Source organism: Pimephales promelas, chromosome 1 (genome assembly GCF_988280905.1).
Source record: "Pimephales promelas chromosome 1, fPimPro1.hap1.1, whole genome shotgun sequence".
Taxonomy (NCBI): Eukaryota; Metazoa; Chordata; class Actinopteri; order Cypriniformes; family Leuciscidae; genus Pimephales; species Pimephales promelas.
The window spans coordinates 1,867,775-1,891,377 of NC_142769.1; the positions used below are offsets into that span (position 1 = coordinate 1,867,775).

The 23,603-nt window shown below is 39.4% G+C and overlaps 1 protein-coding gene across 3 annotated transcripts; it reads right to left on the reverse strand.

Annotated features, from left to right (window-relative positions):
* Window positions 1–13,470: 13,470 nt before the first annotated feature.
* On the reverse strand, window positions 13,471–23,130 carry dhodh (dihydroorotate dehydrogenase). 3 transcript variants are annotated; one of them, XM_039675087.2, is made up of 9 exons: window positions 23,031–23,130; window positions 21,625–21,837; window positions 19,290–19,489; window positions 17,719–17,801; window positions 17,322–17,506; window positions 15,737–15,850; window positions 15,461–15,614; window positions 15,108–15,267; window positions 13,471–13,835 (listed from the first exon to the last, which is right to left on the reverse strand). In XM_039675087.2, the coding sequence occupies exons 1-9, from the start codon at window positions 23,046–23,048 to the stop codon at window positions 13,703–13,705; spliced, it is 1,260 nt and encodes a 419-aa protein (XP_039531021.2). In that variant the 5' UTR covers window positions 23,049–23,130; the 3' UTR covers window positions 13,471–13,702. The 3 variants fall into 3 exon arrangements, 2 of the variants coding, with proteins under 2 accessions (XP_039531021.2, XP_039531020.2); XM_039675086.2 differs by having other exon boundaries at window positions 17,322–17,509; XR_016169369.1 differs by having other exon boundaries at window positions 13,652–13,835; window positions 15,108–15,274; window positions 17,322–17,509.
* Between the last annotated feature and the right edge of the window lie 473 nt (window positions 23,131–23,603).

The window sequence follows — 23,603 nt, forward strand, 5'->3', positions numbered from 1 at the left end:
GCCCTCTATCATAATCCAGAGTTTTGAGAAGATTGGAGAAACTGGATTTTTCGCCCAAAAACGAAAAAAAACGTAAGGGGTAACACTGTCGTTTTTTTTTTTGGGTCGAAATTTTGAGTTTCGATATCTCAGCTCTGGAAGGGTCTAGAGCCTCCATTTTTGCGCTCAGGCCAAAGTCTCGCGTCCCTCTATCATAATCCAGAGTTTTGAGAAGATTGGAGAAACTTGATTTTTCGCCCGAAAACGAAAAAAAACGAAAGGGGTAACACTGTCGTTTTTTTTTCGGGTCGAAATTTTGAATTTCGATATCTCAGCTCTGGAAGGGTCTAGAGCCTCCATTTTTGCACTCAGGTCAAAGTCTCAGAGCCCTCTATCATAATCCAGAGTTTTGAGAAGATTGGAGAAACTTGATTTTTCGCCCGAAAACGAAAAAAAACGTAAGGGGTAACACTGTCGTTTTTTTTTTCGGGTCGAAATTTTGAGTTTCCATATCTCAGCTCTGGAAGGGTCTAGAGCCTCCATTTTTGCGCTCAGGTCGAAGTCTCGCGGCCCTCTATCATAATCCAGAGTTTTGAGAAGATTGGAGGAACTTGATTTTTCGCCCGAAAACGAAAAAAAACGTAAGGGGTAACACTGTCGTTTTTTTTTCGGGTCGAAATTTTGAGTTTCCATATCTCAGCTCTGGAAGGGTCTAGAGCCTCCATTTTTGCGCTCAGGTCAAAGTCTCGCGGCCCTCTATCATAATCCAGAGTTTTGAGAAGATTGGAGAAACTTGATTTTTCGCCAGAAAACGAAAAAAAAACGTAAGGGGTAACACTGTCGTTTTTTTTCGGGTCGAAATTTTGAGTTTCGATATCTCAGCTCTGGAAGGGTCTAGAGCCTCCATTTTTGCGCTCAGGTCAAAGTCTTGCGGCCCTCTATCATAATCCAGAGTTTTGAGAAGATTGGAGAAACTTGATTTTTCGCCCAAAAACGGAAAAAAACGTAAGGGGTAACACTGTCGTTTTTTTTTCGGGTCGAAATTTTGAGTTTCCATATCTCAGCTCTGGAAGGGTCTAGAGCCTCCATTTTTGCGCTCAGGTCGAAGTCTCGCGGCCCTCTATCATAATCCAGAGTTTTGAGAAGATTGGAGAAACTTGATTTTTCGCCCGAAAACGAAAAAAATCGTAAGGGGTAACACTGTCGTTTTTTTTTCGGGTCGAAATTTTGAGTTTCCATATCTCAGCTCTGGAAGGGTCTAGAGCCTCCATTTTTGCGCTCAGGTCGAAGTCTCGCGGCCCTCTATCATAATCCAGAGTTTTGAGAAGATTGGAGAAACTTGATTTTTCGCCCAAAAACGGAAAAAAACGTAAGGGGTAACACTGTCGTTTTTTTTTCGGGTCGAAATTTTGAGTTTCCATATCTCAGCTCTGGAAGGGTCTAGAGCCTCCATTTTTGCGCTCAGGTCGAAGTCTCGCGGCCCTCTATCATAATCCAGAGTTTTGAGAAGATTGGAGAAACTTGATTTTTCGCCCGAAAACGAAAAAAAACGTAAGGGGTAACACTGTCGTTTTTTTTTCGGGTCGAAATTTTGAGTTTCCATATCTCAGCTCTGGAAGGGTCTAGAGCCTCCATTTTTGCGCTCAGGTCGAAGTCTCGCGGCCCTCTATCATAATCCAGAGTTTTGAGAAGATTGGAGAAACTTGATTTTTCGCCAGAAAACGAAAAAAAAACGTAAGGGGTAACACTGTCGTTTTTTTTTCGGGTCGAAATTTTGAGTTTCGATATCTCAGCTCTGGAAGGGTCTAGAGCCTCCATTTTTGCGCTCAGGTCAAAGTCTCGCGGCCCTCTATCATAATCCAGAGTTTTGAGAAGATTGGAGAAACTGGATTTTCGCCCAAAAACGAAAAAAAACGTAAGGGGTAACACTGTCGTTTTTTTTTCGGGTCGAAATTTTGAGTTTCGATATCTCAGCTCTGGAAGGGTCTAGAGCCTCCATTTTTGCGCTCAGGCAAAAGTCTTGCGGCCCTCTATCATAATCCAGAGTTTTGAGAAGATTGGAGAAACTGGATTTTTCGCCCAAAAACGAAAAAAAACGTGAGGGGTAACACTGTCGTTTTTTTTTTTTGGGTCGAAATTTTGAGTTTCGATATCTCAGCTCTGGAAGGGTCTAGAGCCTCCATTTTTGCGCTCAGGCCAAAGTCTCGCGTCCCTCTATCATAATCCAGAGTTTTGAGAAGATTGGAGAAACTTGATTTTTCGCCCGAAAACGAAAAAAAACGAAAGGGGTAACACTGTCGTTTTTTTTTCGGGTCGAAATTTTGAATTTCGATATCTCAGCTCTGGAAGGGTCTAGAGCCTCCATTTTTGCACTCAGGTCAAAGTCTCAGAGCCCTCTATCATAATCCAGAGTTTTGAGAAGATTGGAGAAACTTGATTTTTCGCCCGAAAACGAAAAAAAACGTGTAACACTTTCGTTTTTTTTTTCGGGTCGAAATTTTGAGTTTCCACATCTCAGCTCTGGAAGGGTCTAGAGCCTCCATTTTTGCGCTCAGGTCAAAGTCTCGCGGCCCTCTATCATAATCCAGAGTTTTGAGAAGATTGGAGAAACTTGATTTTTCGCCAGAAAACGAAAAAAAAACGTAAGGGGTAACACTGTCGTTTTTTTTCGGGTCGAAATTTTGAGTTTCGATATCTCAGCTCTGGAAGGGTCTAGAGCCTCCATTTTTGCGCTCAGGTCAAAGTCTTGCGGCCCTCTATCATAATCCAGAGTTTTGAGAAGATTGGAGAAACTTGATTTTTCGCCCAAAAACGGAAAAAAACGTAAGGGGTAACACTGTCGTTTTTTTTTCGGGTCGAAATTTTGAGTTTCCATATCTCAGCTCTGGAAGGGTCTAGAGCCTCCATTTTTGCGCTCAGGTCGAAGTCTCGCGGCCCTCTATCATAATCCAGAGTTTTGAGAAGATTGGAGAAACTTGATTTTTCGCCCGAAAACGAAAAAAAACGTAAGGGGTAACACTGTCGGTTTTTTTTCGGGTCGAAATTTTGAGTTTCCATATCTCAGCTCTGGAAGGGTCTAGAGCCTCCATTTTTGCGCTCAGGTCGAAGTCTCGCGGCCCTCTATCATAATCCAGAGTTTTGAGAAGATTGGAGAAACTTGATTTTTCGCCAGAAAACGAAAAAAAAACGTAAGGGGTAACACTGTCGTTTTTTTTTCGGGTCGAAATTTTGAGTTTCAATATCTCAGCTCTGGAAGGGTCTAGAGCCTCCATTTTTGCGCTCAGGTCGAAGTCTCGCGGCCCTCTATCATAATCCAGAGTTTTGAGAAGATTGGAGAAACTTGATTTTTCGCCCAAAAACGGAAAAAAACGTTAGGGGTAACACTGTCGTTTTTTTTTCGGGTCGAAATTTTGAGTTTCCATATCTCAGCTCTGGAAGGGTCTAGAGCCTCCATTTTTGCGCTCAGGTCGAAGTCTCGCGGCCCTCTATCATAATCCAAAGTTTTGAGAAGATTGGAGAAACTTGATTTTTCGCCCGAAAACGAAAAAAATCGTAAGGGGTAACACTGTCGTTTTTTTTTCGGGTCGAAATTTTGAGTTTCCATATCTCAGCTCTGGAAGGGTCTAGAGCCTCCATTTTTGCGCTCAGGTCGAAGTCTCGCGGCCCTCTATCATAATCCAGAGTTTTGAGAAGATTGGAGAAACTTGATTTTTCGCCCGAAAACGAAAAAAATCGTAAGGGGTAACACTGTCGTTTTTTTTTCGGGTCGAAATTTTGAGTTTCCATATCTCAGCTCTGGAAGGGTCTAGAGCCTCCATTTTTGCGCTCAGGTCGAAGTCTCGCGGCCCTCTATCATAATCCAGAGTTTTGAGAAGATTGGAGAAACTTGATTTTTCGCCAGAAAACGAAAAAAAAAACGTAAGGGGTAACACTGTCGTTTTTTTTTCGGGTCGAAATTTTGAGTTTCAATATCTCAGCTCTGGAAGGGTCTAGAGCCTCCATTTTTGCGCTCAGGTCGAAGTCTCGCGGCCCTCTATCATAATCCAGAGTTTTGAGAAGATTGGAGAAACTTGATTTTTCGCCCAAAAACGGAAAAAAACGTTAGGGGTAACACTGTCGTTTTTTTTTCGGGTCGAAATTTTGAGTTTCCATATCTCAGCTCTGGAAGGGTCTAGAGCCTCCATTTTTGCGCTCAGGTCGAAGTCTCGCGGCCCTCTATCATAATCCAAAGTTTTGAGAAGATTGGAGAAACTTGATTTTTCGCCCGAAAACGAAAAAAATCGTAAGGGGTAACACTGTCGTTTTTTTTTTCGGGTCGAAATTTTGAGTTTCCATATCTCAGCTCTGGAAGGGTCTAGAGCCTCCATTTTTGCGCTCAGGTCGAAGTCTCGCGGCCCTCTATCATAATCCAGAGTTTTGAGAAGATTGGAGAAACTTGATTTTTCGCCCAAAAACGGAAAAAAACGTAAGGGGTAACACTGTCGTTTTTTTTTCGGGTCGAAATTTTGAGTTTCCATATCTCAGCTCTGGAAGGGTCTAGAGCCTCCATTTTTGCGCTCAGGTCAAAGTCTCGCGGCCCTCTATCATAATCCAGAGTTTTGAGAAGATTGGAGAAACTGGATTTTCGCCCAAAAACGAAAAAAAACGTAAGGGGTAACACTGTCGTTTTTTTTTCGGGTCGAAATTTTGAGTTTCGATATCTCAGCTCTGGAAGGGTCTAGAGCCTCCATTTTTGCGCTCAGGCAAAAGTCTTGCGGCCCTCTATCATAATCCAGAGTTTTGAGAAGATTGGAGAAACTGGATTTTTCGCCCAAAAACGAAAAAAAACGTAAGGGGTAACACTGTCGTTTTTTTTTTTTGGGTCGAAATTTTGAATTTCGATATCTCAGCTCTGGAAGGGTCTAGAGCCTCCATTTTTGCACTCAGGTCAAAGTCTCAGAGCCCTCTATCATAATCCAGAGTTTTGAGAAGATTGGAGAAACTTGATTTTTCGCCCGAAAACGAAAAAAAAACGTAAGGGGTAACACTGTCGTTTTTTTTTCGGGTCGAAATTTTGAGTTTCAATATCTCAGCTCTGGAAGGGTCTAGAGCCTCCATTTTTGCGCTCAGGTCGAAGTCTCGCGGCCCTCTATCATAATCCAGAGTTTTGAGAAGATTGGAGAAACTTGATTTTTCGCCCAAAAACGGAAAAAAACGTAAGGGGTAACACTGTCGTTTTTTTTTCGGGTCGAAATTTTGAGTTTCCATATCTCAGCTCTGGAAGGGTCTAGAGCCTCCATTTTTGCGCTCAGGTCGAAGTCTCGCGGCCCTCTATCATAATCCAGAGTTTTGAGAAGATTGGAGAAACTTGATTTTTCGCCCGAAAACGAAAAAAATCGTAAGGGGTAACACTGTCGTTTTTTTTTCGGGTCGAAATTTTGAGTTTCCATATCTCAGCTCTGGAAGGGTCTAGAGCCTCCATTTTTGCGCTCAGGTCGAAGTCTCGCGGCCCTCTATCATAATCCAGAGTTTTGAGAAGATTGGAGAAACTTGATTTTTCGCCCAAAAACGGAAAAAAACGTAAGGGGTAACACTGTCGTTTTTTTTTCGGGTCGAAATTTTGAGTTTCCATATCTCAGCTCTGGAAGGGTCTAGAGCCTCCATTTTTGCGCTCAGGTCGAAGTCTCGCGGCCCTCTATCATAATCCAGAGTTTTGAGAAGATTGGAGAAACTTGATTTTTCGCCCGAAAACGAAAAAAATCGTAAGGGGTAACACTGTCGTTTTTTTTTCGGGTCGAAATTTTGAGTTTCCATATCTCAGCTCTGGAAGGGTCTAGAGCCTCCATTTTTGCGCTCAGGTCGAAGTCTCGCGGCCCTCTATCATAATCCAGAGTTTTGAGAAGATTGGAGAAACTTGATTTTTCGCCCAAAAACGGAAAAAAACGTAAGGGGTAACACTGTCGTTTTTTTTTCGGGTCGAAATTTTGAGTTTCCATATCTCAGCTCTGGAAGGGTCTAGAGCCTCCATTTTTGCGCTCAGGTCGAAGTCTCGCGGCCCTCTATCATAATCCAGAGTTTTGAGAAGATTGGAGAAACTTGATTTTTCGCCAGAAAACGAAAAAAAAACGTAAGGGGTAACACTGTCGTTTTTTTTTCGGGTCGAAATTTTGAGTTTCGATATCTCAGCTCTGGAAGGGTCTAGAGCCTCCATTTTTGCGCTCAGGTCAAAGTCTCGCGGCCCTCTATCATAATCCAGAGTTTTGAGAAGATTGGAGAAACTGGATTTTCGCCCAAAAACGAAAAAAAACGTAAGGGGTAACACTGTCGTTTTTTTTTCGGGTCGAAATTTTGAGTTTCGATATCTCAGCTCTGGAAGGGTCTAGAGCCTCCATTTTTGCGCTCAGGCAAAAGTCTTGCGGCCCTCTATCATAATCCAGAGTTTTGAGAAGATTGGAGAAACTGGATTTTTCGCCCAAAAACGAAAAAAAACGTAAGGGGTAACACTGTCGGTTTTTTTTTTTGGGTCGAAATTTTGAGTTTCGATATCTCAGCTCTGGAAGGGTCTAGAGCCTCCATTTTTGCGCTCAGGCCAAAGTCTCGCGTCCCTCTATCATAATCCAGAGTTTTGAGAAGATTGGAGAAACTTGATTTTTCGCCCGAAAACGAAAAAAAACGAAAGGGGTAACACTGTCGTTTTTTTTTCGGGTCGAAATTTTGAATTTCGATATCTCAGCTCTGGAAGGGTCTAGAGCCTCCATTTTTGCACTCAGGTCAAAGTCTCAGAGCCCTCTATCATAATCCAGAGTTTTGAGAAGATTGGAGAAACTTGATTTTTCGCCCGAAAACGAAAAAAAACGTAAGGGGTAACACTGTCGTTTTTTTTTTCGGGTCGAAATTTTGAGTTTCCACATCTCAGCTCTGGAAGGGTCTAGAGCCTCCATTTTTGCGCTCAGGTCGAAGTCTCGCGGCCCTCTATCATAATCCAGAGTTTTGAGAAGATTGGAGGAACTTGATTTTTCGCCCGAAAACGAAAAAAAACGTAAGGGGTAACACTGTCGTTTTTTTTTCGGGTCGAAATTTTGAGTTTCCATATCTCAGCTCTGGAAGGGTCTAGAGCCTCCATTTTTGCGCTCAGGTCAAAGTCTCGCGGCCCTCTATCATAATCCAAAGTTTTGAGAAGATTGGAGAAACTTGATTTTTCGCCAGAAAACGAAAAAAAAACGTAAGGGGTAACACTGTCGTTTTTTTTCGGGTCGAAATTTTGAGTTTCGATATCTCAGCTCTGGAAGGGTCTAGAGCCTCCATTTTTGCGCTCAGGTCAAAGTCTTGCGGCCCTCTATCATAATCCAGAGTTTTGAGAAGATTGGAGAAACTTGATTTTTCGCCCAAAAACGGAAAAAAACGTAAGGGGTAACACTGTCGTTTTTTTTTCGGGTCGAAATTTTGAGTTTCCATATCTCAGCTCTGGAAGGGTCTAGAGCCTCCATTTTTGCGCTCAGGTCGAAGTCTCGCGGCCCTCTATCATAATCCAGAGTTTTGAGAAGATTGGAGAAACTTGATTTTTCGCCCGAAAACGAAAAAAAAACGTAAGGGGTAACACTGTCGGTTTTTTTTCGGGTCGAAATTTTGAGTTTCCATATCTCAGCTCTGGAAGGGTCTAGAGCCTCCATTTTTGCGCTCAGGTCGAAGTCTCGCGGCCCTCTATCATAATCCAGAGTTTTGAGAAGATTGGAGAAACTTGATTTTTCGCCAGAAAACGAAAAAAAAACGTAAGGGGTAACACTGTCGTTTTTTTTTCGGGTCGAAATTTTGAGTTTCAATATCTCAGCTCTGGAAGGGTCTAGAGCCTCCATTTTTGCGCTCAGGTCGAAGTCTCGCGGCCCTCTATCATAATCCAGAGTTTTGAGAAGATTGGAGAAACTTGATTTTTCGCCCAAAAACGGAAAAAAACATAAGGGGTAACACTGTCGTTTTTTTTTTTCGGGTCGAAATTTTGAGTTTCCATATCTCAGCTCTGGAAGGGTCTAGAGCCTCCATTTTTGCGCTCAGGTCGAAGTCTCGCGGCCCTCTATCATAATCCAGAGTTTTGAGAAGATTGGAGAAACTTGATTTTTCGCCCGAAAACGAAAAAAATCGTAAGGGGTAACACTGTCGTTTTTTTTTCGGGTCGAAATTTTGAGTTTCCATATCTCAGCTCTGGAAGGGTCTAGAGCCTCCATTTTTGCGCTCAGGTCGAAGTCTCGCGGCCCTCTATCATAATCCAGAGTTTTGAAAAGATTGGAGAAACTTGATTTTTCGCCCAAAAACGGAAAAAAACGTAAGGGGTAACACTGTCGTTTTTTTTTCGGGTCGAAATTTTGAGTTTCCATATCTCAGCTCTGGAAGGGTCTAGAGCCTCCATTTTTGCGCTCAGGTCGAAGTCTCGCGGCCCTCTATCATAATCCAGAGTTTTGAGAAGATTGGAGAAACTTGATTTTTCGCCCGAAAACGAAAAAAAACGTAAGGGGTAACACTGTCGTTTTTTTTTCGGGTCGAAATTTTGAGTTTCCATATCTCAGCTCTGGAAGGGTCTAGAGCCTCCATTTTTGCGCTCAGGTCGAAGTCTCGCGGCCCTCTATCATAATCCAGAGTTTTGAGAAGATTGGAGAAACTTGATTTTTCGCCAGAAAACGAAAAAAAAACGTAAGGGGTAACACTGTCGTTTTTTTTTTCGGGTCGAAATTTTGAGTTTCGATATCTCAGCTCTGGAAGGGTCTAGAGCCTCCATTTTTGCGCTCAGGTCAAAGTCTCGCGGCCCTCTATCATAATCCAGAGTTTTGAGAAGATTGGAGAAACTGGATTTTCGCCCAAAAACGAAAAAAAACGTAAGGGGTAACACTGTCGTTTTTTTTTCGGGTCGAAATTTTGAGTTTCGATATCTCAGCTCTGGAAGGGTCTAGAGCCTCCATTTTTGCGCTCAGGCAAAAGTCTTGCGGCCCTCTATCATAATCCAGAGTTTTGAGAAGATTGGAGAAACTGGATTTTTCGCCCAAAAACGAAAAAAAACGTAAGGGGTAACACTGTCGTTTTTTTTTTTTGGGTCGAAATTTTGAGTTTCGATATCTCAGCTCTGGAAGGGTCTAGAGCCTCCATTTTTGCGCTCAGGCCAAAGTCTCGCGTCCCTCTATCATAATCCAGAGTTTTGAGAAGATTGGAGAAACTTGATTTTTCGCCCGAAAACGAAAAAAAACGAAAGGGGTAACACTGTCGTTTTTTTTTCGGGTCGAAATTTTGAATTTCGATATCTCAGCTCTGGAAGGGTCTAGAGCCTCCATTTTTGCACTCAGGTCAAAGTCTCAGAGCCCTCTATCATAATCCAGAGTTTTGAGAAGATTGGAGAAACTTGATTTTTCGCCCGAAAACGAAAAAAAACGTAAGGGGTAACACTGTCGTTTTTTTTTTCGGGTCGAAATTTTGAGTTTCCACATCTCAGCTCTGGAAGGGTCTAGAGCCTCCATTTTTGCGCTCAGGTCGAAGTCTCGCGGCCCTCTATCATAATCCAGAGTTTTGAGAAGATTGGAGGAACTTGATTTTTCGCCCGAAAACGAAAAAAAACGTAAGGGGTAACACTGTCGTTTTTTTTTCGGGTCGAAATTTTGAGTTTCCATATCTCAGCTCTGGAAGGGTCTAGAGCCTCCATTTTTGCGCTCAGGTCAAAGTCTCGCGGCCCTCTATCATAATCCAGAGTTTTGAGAAGATTGGAGAAACTTGATTTTTCGCCAGAAAACGAAAAAAAAAACGTAAGGGGTAACACTGTCGTTTTTTTTCGGGTCGAAATTTTGAGTTTCGATATCTCAGCTCTGGAAGGGTCTAGAGCCTCCATTTTTGCGCTCAGGTCAAAGTCTTGCGGCCCTCTATCATAATCCAGAGTTTTGAGAAGATTGGAGAAACTGGATTTTTCGCCCAAAAACGAAAAAAAAACGTAAGGGGTAACACTGTCGTTTTTTTTTCGGGTCGAAATTTTGAGTTTCGATATCTCAGCTCTGGAAGGATCTAGAGCCTCCATTTTTGCGCTCAGGCAAAAGTCTCGCGGCCCTCTATCATAATCCAGAGTTTTGAGAAGATTGGAGAAACTTGATTTTTCGCCCAAAAACGAAAAAAAACGTAAGGGGTAACACTGTCGTTTTTTTTTCGGGTCGAAATTTTGAGTTTCCATATCTCAGCTCTGGAAGGGTCTAGAGCCTCCATTTTTGCGCTCAGGTCGAAGTCTCGCGGCCCTCTATCATAATCCAGAGTTTTGAGAAGATTGGAGAAACTTGATTTTTCGCCCGAAAACGAAAAAAAACGTAAGGGGTAACACTGTCGTTTTTTTTTGGGTCGAAATTTTGAGTTTCCATATCTCAGTTCTGGAAGGGTCTAGAGCCTCCATTTTTGCGCTCAGGTCAAAGTCTCGCGTCCCTCTATCATAATCCAGAGTTTTGAGAAGATTGGAGAAACTTGATTTTTCGCCCGAAAACGAAAAAAAAAACGTAAGGGGTAACACTGTCGTTTTTTTTTTTTCGGGTCGAAATTTTGAGTTTCGATATCTCAGCTCTGGAAGGGTCTAGAGCCTCCATTTTTGCGCTCAGGCCAAAGTCTCGCGGCCCTCTATCATAATCCAGAGTTTTGAGAAGATTGGAGAAACTTAATTTTTCGCCAGAAAACGAAAAAAAACGAAAGGGGTAACACTGTCATTTTTTTTTCGGGTCGAAATTTTGAATTTTGATATCTCAGCTCTGGAAGGGTCTAGAGCCTCCATTTTTGCACTCAGGTCAAAGTCTTACAGCCCTCTATCATAATCCAGAGTTTTGAGAAGATTGGAGAAACTTAATTTTTCGCCCGAAAACGAAAAAAAATGAAAAGGGTAACACTGTCGTTTTTTTTTCGGGTCGAAATTTTGAATTTCGATATCTCAGCTCTGGAAGGGTCTAGATCCTTCATTTTTGCACTCAGGTCAAAGTCTCACAGCCCTCTATCATAATCCAGAGTTTTGAGAAGATTGGAGAAACTTAATTTTTCGCCCGAAAACGAAAAAAAGCAAAAGGGGTAACACTGTCGTTTTTTTTTCGGGTCGAAATTTTGAGTTTCGATATCTCAGCTCTGGAAGGGTCTGGAGCCTTCATTTTTGCGCTCAGGGCCAAAGTCTCGCGGCCCTCTATCATAATCCAGAGTTTTGAGAAGATTGGAGAAACTTGATTTTTCGCCCGAAAACGAAAAAAAACGTAAGGGGTAACACTGTCGTTTTTTTTTTCGGGTCGAAATTTTGAGTTTCCATATCTCAGCTCTGGAAGGGTCTAGAGCCTCCATTTTTGCGCTCAGGTCAAAGTCTCGCGGCCCTCTATCATAATCCAGAGTTTTGAGAAGATTGGAGAAACTTAATTTTTCGCCCGAAAACGAAAAAAAACGAAAGGGGTAACACTGTCGTTTTTTTTTTTCGGGTCGAAATTTTGAGTTTCTATATCTCAGCTCTGGAAGGGTCTAGAGCCTCCATTTTTGCACTCAGGTCAAAGTCTCACAGCCCTCTATCATAATCCAGAGTTTTGAGAAGATTGGAGAAACTTAATTTTTCGCCTGAAAACGAAAAAAAACGAAATGGGTAACACTGTCGTTTTTTTTTCGGGTCGAAATTTTGAATTTCGATATCTCAGCTCTGGAAGGGTCTAGAGCCTCCATTTTTGCACTCAGGTCAAAGTCTCACAGCCCTCTATCATAATCCAGAGTTTTGAGAAGATTGGAGAAACTTAATTTTTCACCCGAAAACGAAAAAAAAACGAAAGGGGTACCACTGTCGTTTTTTTTTTCGGGTCGAAATTTTGAATTTCGATATCTCAGCTCTGGAAGGGTCTAGAGCCTCCATTTTTGCACTCAGGTCGAAGTCTCACAGCCCTCTATCATAATCCAGAGTTTTGAGAAGATTGGAGAAACTTAATTTTTCGCCCGAAAACGAAAAAAAAACGAAAGGGGTATCACTGTAGTTTTTTTTTCGGGTCGAAATTGTAAATTTTGATATCTCAGCTCTGGAAGCGTCTAGAGCCTCCATTTTTGCACTCAGGTCAAAGTCTCACAGCCCTCTATCATAATCCAGAGTTTTGAGAAGATTGGAGAAACTTAATTTTTCGCCCGAAAATGAAAAAAAACGAAAGGGGTAACACTGTCGTTTTTTTTTTCGGGTCGAATTTTTGAGTTTCGATATCTCAGCTCTAGAAGGGTCTAGAGCCTCCATTGTTGCACTCAGGTTTAAGTCCCATTGCCCTCTATCAGAATCCAGAGTTTTGAGAAGATTGGAGAAACTTAATTTTTCGCCTGAAAAAAAACCCGAAAGGGGTACCACTGTCGTTTTTTTTTCGGGTCGAATTTTTGAGTTTCCATATCTCAGCTCTGGAAGGGTCTAGAGCCTCCATTGTTGCACTCAGGTTTAAGTCCCATTGCCCTCTATCAGAATCCAGAGTTTTGAGAAGATTGGAGAAACTTAATTTTTCGCCTGAAAAAAAAAAACGAAAAGGGTACCACTGTTGTTTTTTTTCGGGTCAAATTTTTGAGTTTCGATATCTCAGCTCTGGAAGGGTCTAGAGCCTCCATTTTTGCACTCAGGTTTAAGTCTCATGGCCCTCTATCAGAATCCAGAGTTTTGAGAAGATTGGAGAAACTTAATTTTTCGCCCGGAAAAAAAAAAACGAAAGGGGTAACACTGTCGTTTTTTTTTTCGGGTCGAATTTTTGAGTTTCGATATCTCAGCTCTGAAAGGGTCTAGAGGCTCCATTTTTGCACTAACTTGGAATGTTAAAGGATGTATAGGTCAAACCAGGTGTTATCAGAATCCCAATATTGGCACGGATCCATCACAACATTTCTTCATATTAGGGACTGAAGTGAGTGTTGGCAGTCAGGTGCTGGAGGAGTGGAGGAACGGACGTGAAAAGGACACAGTCAGCGCCAACACGCACTCATCCACATAAACACTGCTGGGCTTATTACACACAGCACTGATCGGGCACTGCACTACTGTGTACTAGACCAGACAGCAGGTGCACACACACACACACTGCAGTCAGTGTGTGAATCTCATCAAAACCAGGTCCTGGTCACACTTCACCCCAAAATATAAAGCAGGAAGTATTAAGACTTAGTCCTGAGTGCCAAAATGGAGGCTCTAGACCCTTCCGGAGCTGAGATATTGAGATATTTATAATGGCATAAATGATACGTGGGATCTCAATATCTCAGCTCTGGAAGGGCCTAGAGCCTCCATTTTTGCACTCAGGTTTAAGTCTCATGGCCCTCTATCATAATCCAGAGTTTTGAGAAGAATGGAGAAACTTAGTTTTTCGCCCGAAAAAAAACCCAAAATGAATTTCATGGGACCTGGCTGGCAGAACGATTGCCTTTGCCTTCATCTTTGTGGTGACATGACTAACATATTTAAGACCTATCCAATCTGAATTTAAGACAATTTAATACTTTTTAAGGCCTTATTTTTAGGAAAATTGATTTAAGACTTTTTAATACTTTTTAATGACCCGCTGAAATCGAATGCATTACCAGTGATTTGAACGGTTAACATGACCTTCACTGTTACAAATCGTGAAATTCATATATTCCTTTAACTCAATGGAGACATTTTTACATTTATATCACTGACAAGGCACATCATTTCTAAAAAAAACAAAAAACAATCCAGAGTGGTTCCAGAGTTGTAAATCAATGTAATGTACAAGATAATGTGGCATTAATGCGCAGTGGTAAATGCAGAATGTGAGGCGTTATGATCATGTGATTGTTCGCTGTGAGTCTGTGGTTGTTCAGGTGTGGCTCGATGATCCGCACCCACTGCCTCTGCTACACACGTAAAACCTTGTGCCCTATTAATAAAACAAAACAGATGTATTTAATATCATTATGTTTGTTAACATTTAGTAGGAGTGTAACAGTACACAGAAGTCACGGTTCGGTACGCCTCTCGGTTTTGGGGTCACGGTTCAATATGTTAGGAAAAAGCAACAAATCCCCAATGCTAAGTTTCTTATTGATTTTGAACAGACAGTCGTGTAAATTAATTTGTTCCACTCAGTGGCGTTTAACACAAATCGGCACAAAAAACACTTGAATACTCTTAACACAAATTGAAATTGCGAATTGAAAGTATTTCCACTAGGGCTGCAACTAACGATTTTTTTGATAGTCGATTAATCGGACGATTATTTTTCGATTAATCGGATAAAAAAATTCAATTTGATTTTTTGTTTATTATAACTAAATAAAACCCTAAATCAGGGTTGTGGCGAACAAGACAAGGCCGAGGAACATGAGATTGGCGAGTCTGACGGGTGTCGTTAATTATCACTTATGCCACCAGGCTCGCGGCGCTCTCTCACGACACCCCGGCCTCGTCCTGCTCGCCACAAGGAAAAGTGCAAAAGCCACACACTGAGTTTTACCAATTTCAATATTTGCATTGTTTTTAATGATAATTGCTGATGGCAAGTTGACAACAATGATTAATATAAACAAACAAAAAAGATATCCAACATTTTATGTTTTAGCACAATTTTTGTTAAAACAAATTTACAGACATGTTGTTCAGATGTGAAGATATAAACTAAAAACATCTCCAATTTTTATTTTAAAATTAATTGAATTATAAGGATAAATCGATAAAATAAATATAGAAAGACTGAAAACAAGCGTTTGAACGTAGAGCCGCAGTAGATCGCGTTTGAAAAACGATTAAAACTTGGTACGTTAGAGTCCATCATTCTTTAAAGAGGGCGTGTGTTTGTGTGCGTTTAGACAGAAGACGAGACTTGCCATTAATGCTTGAATAACACGTCTATTGTCTCCATTAATAATCATAATAATAAGCTAGTGCGGCGGCTGAGACGCATAAACCCGCTAACATTCGTCGCCATGATTTTTGGAATGACTTACCGCAATAGAAAAAAGATGTTTTAGTCATATAACAACACTTAATGGAAACACTCTCATTTCGCAGTAGTTTTTAGAAAATATCGCGCAAATCTGTAACGGAAACGCGGTCTGACTGTACGCACCGAACCGTGACGGTTTGAGACGAGCACTTGTACCGTCACACCCCTAATATCTAGAGAAATGGAAAAAAACATGGGTGTGCTCACTTCAACAGGTCGTCCAGCTCTCTCTTGATTTTGTTGACGACCGGCGGACCCTGGAACACGAGAGCCGTGTAGAGCTGCACGAGAGAAGCTCCCGCGAGGATCTTATCGAGCGCGTCCCGTCCGCTGGCCACTCCTCCCACGCCAACAATCGGCATCTTCCCTGCAGACTCACACACAAGCTTACTTCCTTATTAATCAGACTCACACACAAGCTTACTTCCTTATTAAAGGTGCTATATGTATTTTTTAGCGGCCTCTATCGGTGATGGTTCAGATTGCAAACAATTTTTCCAGGCGAATTTCGGACTCCGTGCGCAAGGGCCTTAAAGCTAAAAATAAGGATTTAAGGGTACCTTGAGTCAGTGTGTACATCTCTCGCACTGTTTGAGTAGACAGCTCCTTCAGAGGCTGACCGCTGAGTCCTCCTACTTCATGTTTTTTAGGGTCTTTAAGAGTATCTGGTCTGGAAATAGTGGTGTTGGAAACCATTAAACCATCAACGCCAACCTAAAAAACACACAAAACAACACCAACAACAACAAAATCCTGTAATAATGCACCTTGCCCATCTTGTAAATGAATCAGCCATAATAATTTCCACATGTTCCTTTGACCTGTGGAAGACTGACCTCCATGATGACCTCAGCGATGTCTCGCTTGTCCTGCGTGGAGAGATCGGGAGCGATTTTCACGACTACAGGAAGTCGCTTCTCCGTCCGCAAAGAATCACGTTCTTTAATCACCTGAAGAACCACCGACACCAAGATCAAATGATAAAAAAAATTGCCGACTTACACAAAGGATGAAATAAATTCATTCATTTGAATCTGACAATACAGATTTTTTTCAATTTTTCACCAGAAAATAAAAGATTTCTCACTTTTATAAAAAAACAAGATTCAACACAAATCTTACTATCTGTTGTGCAGCGATATCATAATATACCGTAGGACTAATACGTATGTTAAACAGATTTATCAGCAATACTTTTCATAGAACTTATTGATTAATTTAATGCAAATGATTTAATGGTCTATGTACTTTGAGATAGCAGTTATATTTCCATCCAGACAGAGTGGAGAATTTAACTTCAAATTGTGTAAAATTGGAATATCGCATAAAACACTCGTGGAAAAAAGCTGTGTTTCCTTTCGATGTGTTCAAGGGAACAAAATCATCACTTCCTGGGAAATTGGCTCAAAATATATAAGTTGCTCAAATCTGCCTCTTTTTTACCTCCACCATTTTTTTTTTTTGTGATCTCGCCAAAATGTAAAGGTAGCTGGATGGAAACATAACTAGAGCCAGTTAATAGTGATGCATACCGATAAATCCAGTCTGACCATTAAATAATTGTGCAATAATAATAATAATTGTGTCCCAAGCACACAATTATAATATTCTCATTATAATTTTATGCAGCCTATATGACTGCACGTTGCAGTTTACTGTATTGAAATATTTTTAAGTGATTCCGATCATGTTTTAAGCAATTTAGTCGTACGTAATAAATAATTTATGGGCTGTAATATATCGGGTTAATATAAATGTTATTATCGGGCCGATAACGATAACATTCCAAATTAACATATATCGGCCGATACCGATATTGTGGACGCTATATCGGCTTCCCAACCAGTTAGCTTTTGTCATAAGTACACCATTATGGGCCAAATGCATTTAATTGATGGCCACAAACATGTATAGGTGAACCTCAAAAAATTTTAATATGGTGCAAAAGTTCATTTATTTCAGTAATTCAACTTAAAAGGTGAAACTAATATATATTATACAGACTAATTACATGCAAAGTGAGATATTTCAAGCCTTTGTTATAATTTTGATGATTATGGCTATAGCTTATGAAAACCCCAAATTCAAAAGGTTTTCATAAGCCATAATCATCAAAAAAAAGGCTTGAAATATCTCACTTTGCATGTATTGAGTCTATATATAATATATTAGTTTCACATTTTAAGTTGAATTACTGAGATAAATGACCTTTTGCACTGTATTCTTACCAAATAAAATTGGTTTCAAACAGATTAATTTGCAAAATATTTATCATAGCAGACTAAAGCTGCCTTATATACACACTATAATGCTTCAACAGGACAGGATTCTTCTAGACCGTGGTTGGATGTTGTTGAGAGCAGCAACTGGACACATCTGGACACATTTAATGCAGTTTTCAGACCTGGAATGAAGTATTACCTCGTCCAGAAGGTGGCGCAGTTCTTCCTTGCCCTGTAGGGCTCTCAGGCCGGGAGTGTTGGGACTGCTCACATTCACTACCAGATAGTCAGCGAGAGGACCCAGTGTCCGCACACCCTCCACATAATCTGACACCGCATCCGCGGAAAGCTTGTTCTTCCCCAGATTCACACCAAGAGGTTTTCCTGCTGAGATTGGACATGTATACATGGTCACAGAGAAGCATGACCGTCCTGGAAAAGCTGCTCAGATGTATTCAAATAAGTAGGAAAAAGCAGTGAACGTCTTTATTTCCAAGGCTTTATATTACGTAAAGGTATTTTGACCGAGTTAAGATTGAAAATGGAAACTCATACCCACATTTGAACAATAAATTAGTTTTGTGTCTGTAATTTACCTTTTGTTAGTTCGGACTGCACATGCTTTCTGGCTTTCAACCTTTCTTGCACCGCAGAAAGGCCACAACTATTGAATCCATATCTGAAATATATGCAAAACACACAATACAGTATTTATACAATTTTACATTTACTTCATTTAGGAGAAACTATCAGGATGGTATTCTTCGAGCACCACAATATTTGAGTTTGAAAATCTATTATTACCAATTATTGTGAACCAGGTTTAAGTTTATTGGCAATTGAAGCCATAATTCATAAACACTCATTGAATGCGTGTTAGGGGTTTGTTTAAATCCTACGCATTTTAAAAGAGAAAGTCCAGACTTAAACTTTCCAATGGCGAACAGCATTTGGCATTCAAAACCGGCATCATGGACAAACAGCACTCGCTTACTCCATCTGGAGCGACTCCACCCTGGTTTGAATGCCTGTACACGACACTGGCTGACAATATTGCTGATAATAATGACATTTTTATTGTTTGATGATGACATCAGCTAATTAAACAGACCAAAGAGATTCTTTCCTTCACTCGCCTGAAAATAGAAAACCTCGTCAAGTCAGAAATTAGGATTTAGTTAAAACGAAAAAATATATATACTTATTAAAATCATTTCAATACGTTTTCTCTATCCTCCCTGATGGGGGGAAATCTCGTGTTTCCAATAACACTACTTTTCAGGAAAATAATACCTAATAATGAATAATTAAACACTGCACTGTCAAAGTTGATATTGTGGCTTTATTTATATATATATATATATATATATATATATATATATATTAGAGCTGTCAAACGATTAATCGCATCCTAAAATAAAAGTTTGTGTTTGCATAATATACGTGAGTGCACTGTGTACAATTATTTTGTATACATAAATACACACACATGTATGTATATTTGAGAAAAAAAAATTATTTATATATATATCTGCATTAGTATGGTGTTCCTAATAATTCTTTAGTGAGTGCATATGTGTATATATATATATATATATATATATATATTAGCCAATATTATAGCTAATATTAATGTTAAGATATTATATATACACATTTGTAGTGTTTCTTGAGTAAAGAAATGCTGTACTTATTCAAACCAGTTCTTTACTTATTGCATTGCAAACAACCAGAGACACTCCAAATTGCATGATAGAGGTGGGCGGAGTTATGAGGTCTGATTGACAGTTTAAGGAGCCAATGACATTACGAGGTTTAGTCACAAGCTCTTTTTTAATACTTTTCAGTGGTTAGATATTTATAAAACCCACAGACGGACATAAAGGATGACTAATAGTAATGATTTATGGATAAAAAAAAGACAAAATATGGAGATTCGTGGCAAGACAGCAACGATATTAAAGAAGTTAAAACATTAAGTTCCTTTTAAGAAAGAAAAAAGTGTTGTGTGCTATAATTAATTCTGTAAATAAAGCACTATACTCATCACACATCAGATGTGCAGCACAAGACAAAGAAGTTTGAGTTATGATTTATGAAGGGTAAAAAATGGCATTGATATGGATACCCCGGTAGGTTTGTTTTGGCAGAGAAAGCCTCACCACACCTGTTAATGACCGCCTGGTCTGACTCCAGTCTGAACACACGGGGCTTGGGGTTTCCGTCCTGAGGCTTCGGGGTGACGGTCCCCACCTCCACGAACCCAAAGCCCAGTCTATAGAGGCCATCCACGGCCTCACCGTGCTTGTCAAAGCCGGCTGCTATCCCAACTGGGTTCTGGAACTTTCGACCCATCACATGCACTTCCTGGTGGAAGTAAATGAGAAAATTAAATTAAAAATTAAATTACTTTGTCTTTCCCTCAAATATTAATAAAACTGTACTGACAAATTAAGCCGATATAGTGAAAACTAATCTGAATGCTTATCGGGATGCACCGATACCAACATTTTGTCCGATAACGATAATTCTTTATGAGTCCAATAACTCTTTATCTGAAAGCCGATAACCGATATATTGGCGGATTAATCTAAATACATATTTTTAAAAACCTGATTGCAAAAACTAAAGTTTCACCATTAAAAGCAAATAACTCAACTCAATTTTTATTTATAAAGCACTTTCAAAACCATAAAAATGGACCAAAATGTGGTTCGTAAGTAGTAAATTTCTCTAAAATACATAAAATAACAATAAAACATGACACCAAGAAAATCAAACAACAAATCATTTAGTTCTCAAACCTTATCAAACAAAATTAGCTTGATAAAATAAATGAGAAAAGGAAAATGATTTGATTTTTTTTTTTTTTTTTAAAGAAAACACACAATTATAATGTTCTCAATATAATGTTCTGTGGCCGATATGACAGATGTTTTGCACTTTACTGGATTTTTCTTTTTCAAAGTGATTGCAATCATATTTCAAGCAATTAAAAACCATCATTGAAGAGAGCGCATCTAAAGAGTCTCAGCTGGAGGATATAATACATCATTTATATCGGCTTTAAAGGAGTAGTTCACTTTAAAAAAAAACTTTTGCTGATAATTTCCTCACCCCCATGTCATCCAAGATGTCCATTTCATTCTTTCTTCAGTCGAAAAGAAATTAAGGTTTTTGATCAAAACATTCCAGGATTTTTCTCCATATAATGGACTTCAATGGGAACCAAACGGCTCAAGGTCCAAAAGACAGTTTCAGTGCAAACTGTTCAAAGGGCTTTAAACGATTCCAGACGATGAATAAGGGTCTTATCAAGCGAAACGATCACTCATTTAATAAATAAATAACAAAGTTTAAGTTTTATAAGCTCAAATGCTGTGACGCGTGACTCTCCTATTTGAACTCGTTCATCAAAACGAATGAATCTTTTCCAGAGTCAACTCATTCATTTCGTTCTTTGAATGAACCAAAAGCACACGAAAAAAGGTTCGTTCATTTTGATGAACAAGTTTGAACAGGAGAGTCACGAACGCACATCACAGAACAGAGCAAGGCGAGCATTTGAGCTTATAAAACTTAAACTTTGTTATTTATTTATTAAATGAGCGATCGTTTCGCTAGATAAGACCCTTGTTCATCGTCTGGAATCGTTTAAAGTCCTTTGAACAGTTTGCACTGAAACTGTCTTTTGGACCGTGAACCGTTTGGTTCCCATTGAAGTCCATTATATGGAGAAAATCCTGGAATGTTTTCATCAAAAACCTTAATTTCTTTTCGACTGAAGAAAGAAAGACATGGATATCTTGGATGACATCATGGGGGTGAGTAAATAATCAGCGAAAGTTTTTTTTTTTAAAGTGAACTCCTCCTTTAATATATCGACTAAATAATCTTATCTTCATTTTACTATCACATTAATGTATATCGACCGATACCGATACGGTAGCCACTAAATTGTCCATCCCTACAATGCAAAGTATCTCAAATTATTAATCTGGAGTGCGTGTCCCGAAGGTTTGCATGACATGTGGACTCAATACATCCTTTAAAAAGCTGACATTCAGTACAATCTGGATCTTTTATTTAGGATACATACAAATGTCATCTACATCTTTTAGTTTGTCGAGAGATTGAAAGCGGTAATTGAAGAGTGCGCATGTGTGAACGAGCCGATGAGTGAATCTGGAAATAAGGCGAAATAACTGAGAAAAACTAGATATTCCTCAAATGCATGTCCGTAATTTACAGCATTAATTCCATCTCAAACAGATTCATTGAAATATAAATAAGTTATTACTCCACTACACGCGTGACATCATTAACCAATGTGGATGAACGACCCATTTGCGACAATATGGTTTCGGGAAACGGTCGTGACTAGCTAGTGGATTTCTTCAACGATGCGTCGTACTGTGATAGCGAAGAGTTATAGCGTTGTACGGGACACACACACACCCCAGCACAGCAGTCTATCTATCACTGGTGTTTCACACACTGACCAGTGAGGCTGGATCCTTGTAGTTGTTGAGAGGCACAAGTCCAAGTCCAATCAAGCGGACAGCCATAACATGAGCCGTCTCTGCTCCCACAATCCTCTGCAACGCTGGCATGAGAGCGTTGGCGTAGAAGCGCTCGTCTCCCGAGGCTGTGAGGAACCCCAGGAACACGCCACTGCCACATCCGATGATCCTCAAGGCATCTTTCGCTTGTTTCTGCAAAAAGCACGAGAGGATACTTCTTTCTGAAACCCATTATCTGCTGAAATCACAATAGGACATTTTATTTGAAAAGACTTTTTAAAAGAAAGGATCCCAAGCATAGATGATGATTTAATCCCTTTTTTTTCTGGTGAAGATGAAAGACAAAATATTAGAGAGGGTCAAAACGACAAATTTATTTTTAACATGAGATTTGAAGCCAAATTACAGTGAGGTGAAAATTGTTTTATTTTTACAAATATATCTATTACTGAAATCTGTTGAAAAAAAATATAAATGCCAATTTTCTATGCAATGATGTTGATTGAAAAAAAAAACAGTTATTATCAGATATTAAGATTGCAAATGAAATTTTGTGACGAACAAGAATTTAAAAGGACATTAAGATATCTTTAATAATTCTTGGGTAATTCACTTAATAATTCACAAAGTGCTTTTTCCCATTTTTTAACAGTCACCGTTGGCATATAATTGAACAAAGATTGTTAAAGTAAACAAATTTGACTAATAGAATATATATATAGAATAAAAATGATACTGCCATCTTTTACACCACTGTAATATGGCTCAAACTCTGAGGTGAAAATTATTACTTTGACCCCACTGCACAGAAGTGGACTGGTCAGTAAAACTACATCTATAATATTTAATATTTTGGCTTTCATTACCATTTATGTTTGTCTTTCTTCAAAAATAAAAATAAAAAATTGAGCTGTGGAAGTTTCTGAAGTTTGGTTGATTTGACACAGAATGTCCCTATAAACGTAAAGTATCCACTAAAAAACAAAACAAATATTATTTTAACACCATAAAGCCTAGTGGTGGCATAATACCAGTGTATTTAATGTTTACCATATCAACAATATTGTGTTATATTTCCATGGCAAGTTACGTCCAAAATACCCTTGGCATCATCAGAACAGCTTGTGAAAAATAACAAAACACAATGTTTGCTATAATTAAACCTTTCATTTTAATTAATCAACTGTTCCTGGGATGATTTAAGGGTGTTTACTGAAATTTCATAAGCACGCAAGTGGGAAAATCAGCTGATTGATAAACGTTTGCGACACAAAACACTGAAAAAGAGCCAGATAAGACAGCTGTAGATGCATGCTCTGTCTGCTCGAGTTAATAACACCTATAAAAACACTAAAACAAACTCTATCTATTAGCATTTCATTCACCTTCAGTCGTCCCGCCATGAGTGTTGCATGACAGTCAATCCAAACAACGTGCAGAGCTTCGAGAGTAACTTCCGGGACGAAATCTCGCGAGAATAAAGAAGCGCCGCCGCCGAGAACGAAAATCACAAATGTGTGATAATGTGATAATTTCTTTGAATCTATGTATATTCTACACTTTTTCGGTTTAATGTCTCTAATTTAATTTCCATGCAGTTTGGAACATTAATAGCTGCCTAAATTGATCTGTATTATGTCATATTATTTTTTGTACAGGCATTTAAAACGGATTTTTATACGGATAAACTTCATGTAAATCCCCTCAGTTTGTCCTGTCAGGAGCGCATTGCTTCCAAAAGTAGCATAAGGCTATTTTTTTTTCTCATACAACTATTTATTTTACTTTACCTGAAGAAATAAGCTCTAAGCTGTGGACATTTTATAAAATAAATTAAACTATATCCTCATATGTGTTTGTTTTCATATTTGCTGTGAGTTGTGTACAAATGTGTACATTATCTGTAATAATAAATAAAAAACAAATGTGTGATATTAACAGTTAATTGAGAGGAATTA

Coding starts and splice junctions, on each gene's coding strand:
- dhodh (XM_039675086.2), bottom strand. Junction 19,490..21,624: donor ACAAGGATCCAGCCTCACTG/GTCAGTGTGTGA, acceptor TACTTCCACCAG/GAAGTGCATGTGATGGGTCG. Junction 13,836..15,107: donor GAGCTGGACGACCTGTTGAA/GTGAGCACACCC, acceptor TTTTATTAATAG/GGCACAAGGTTTTACGTGTG.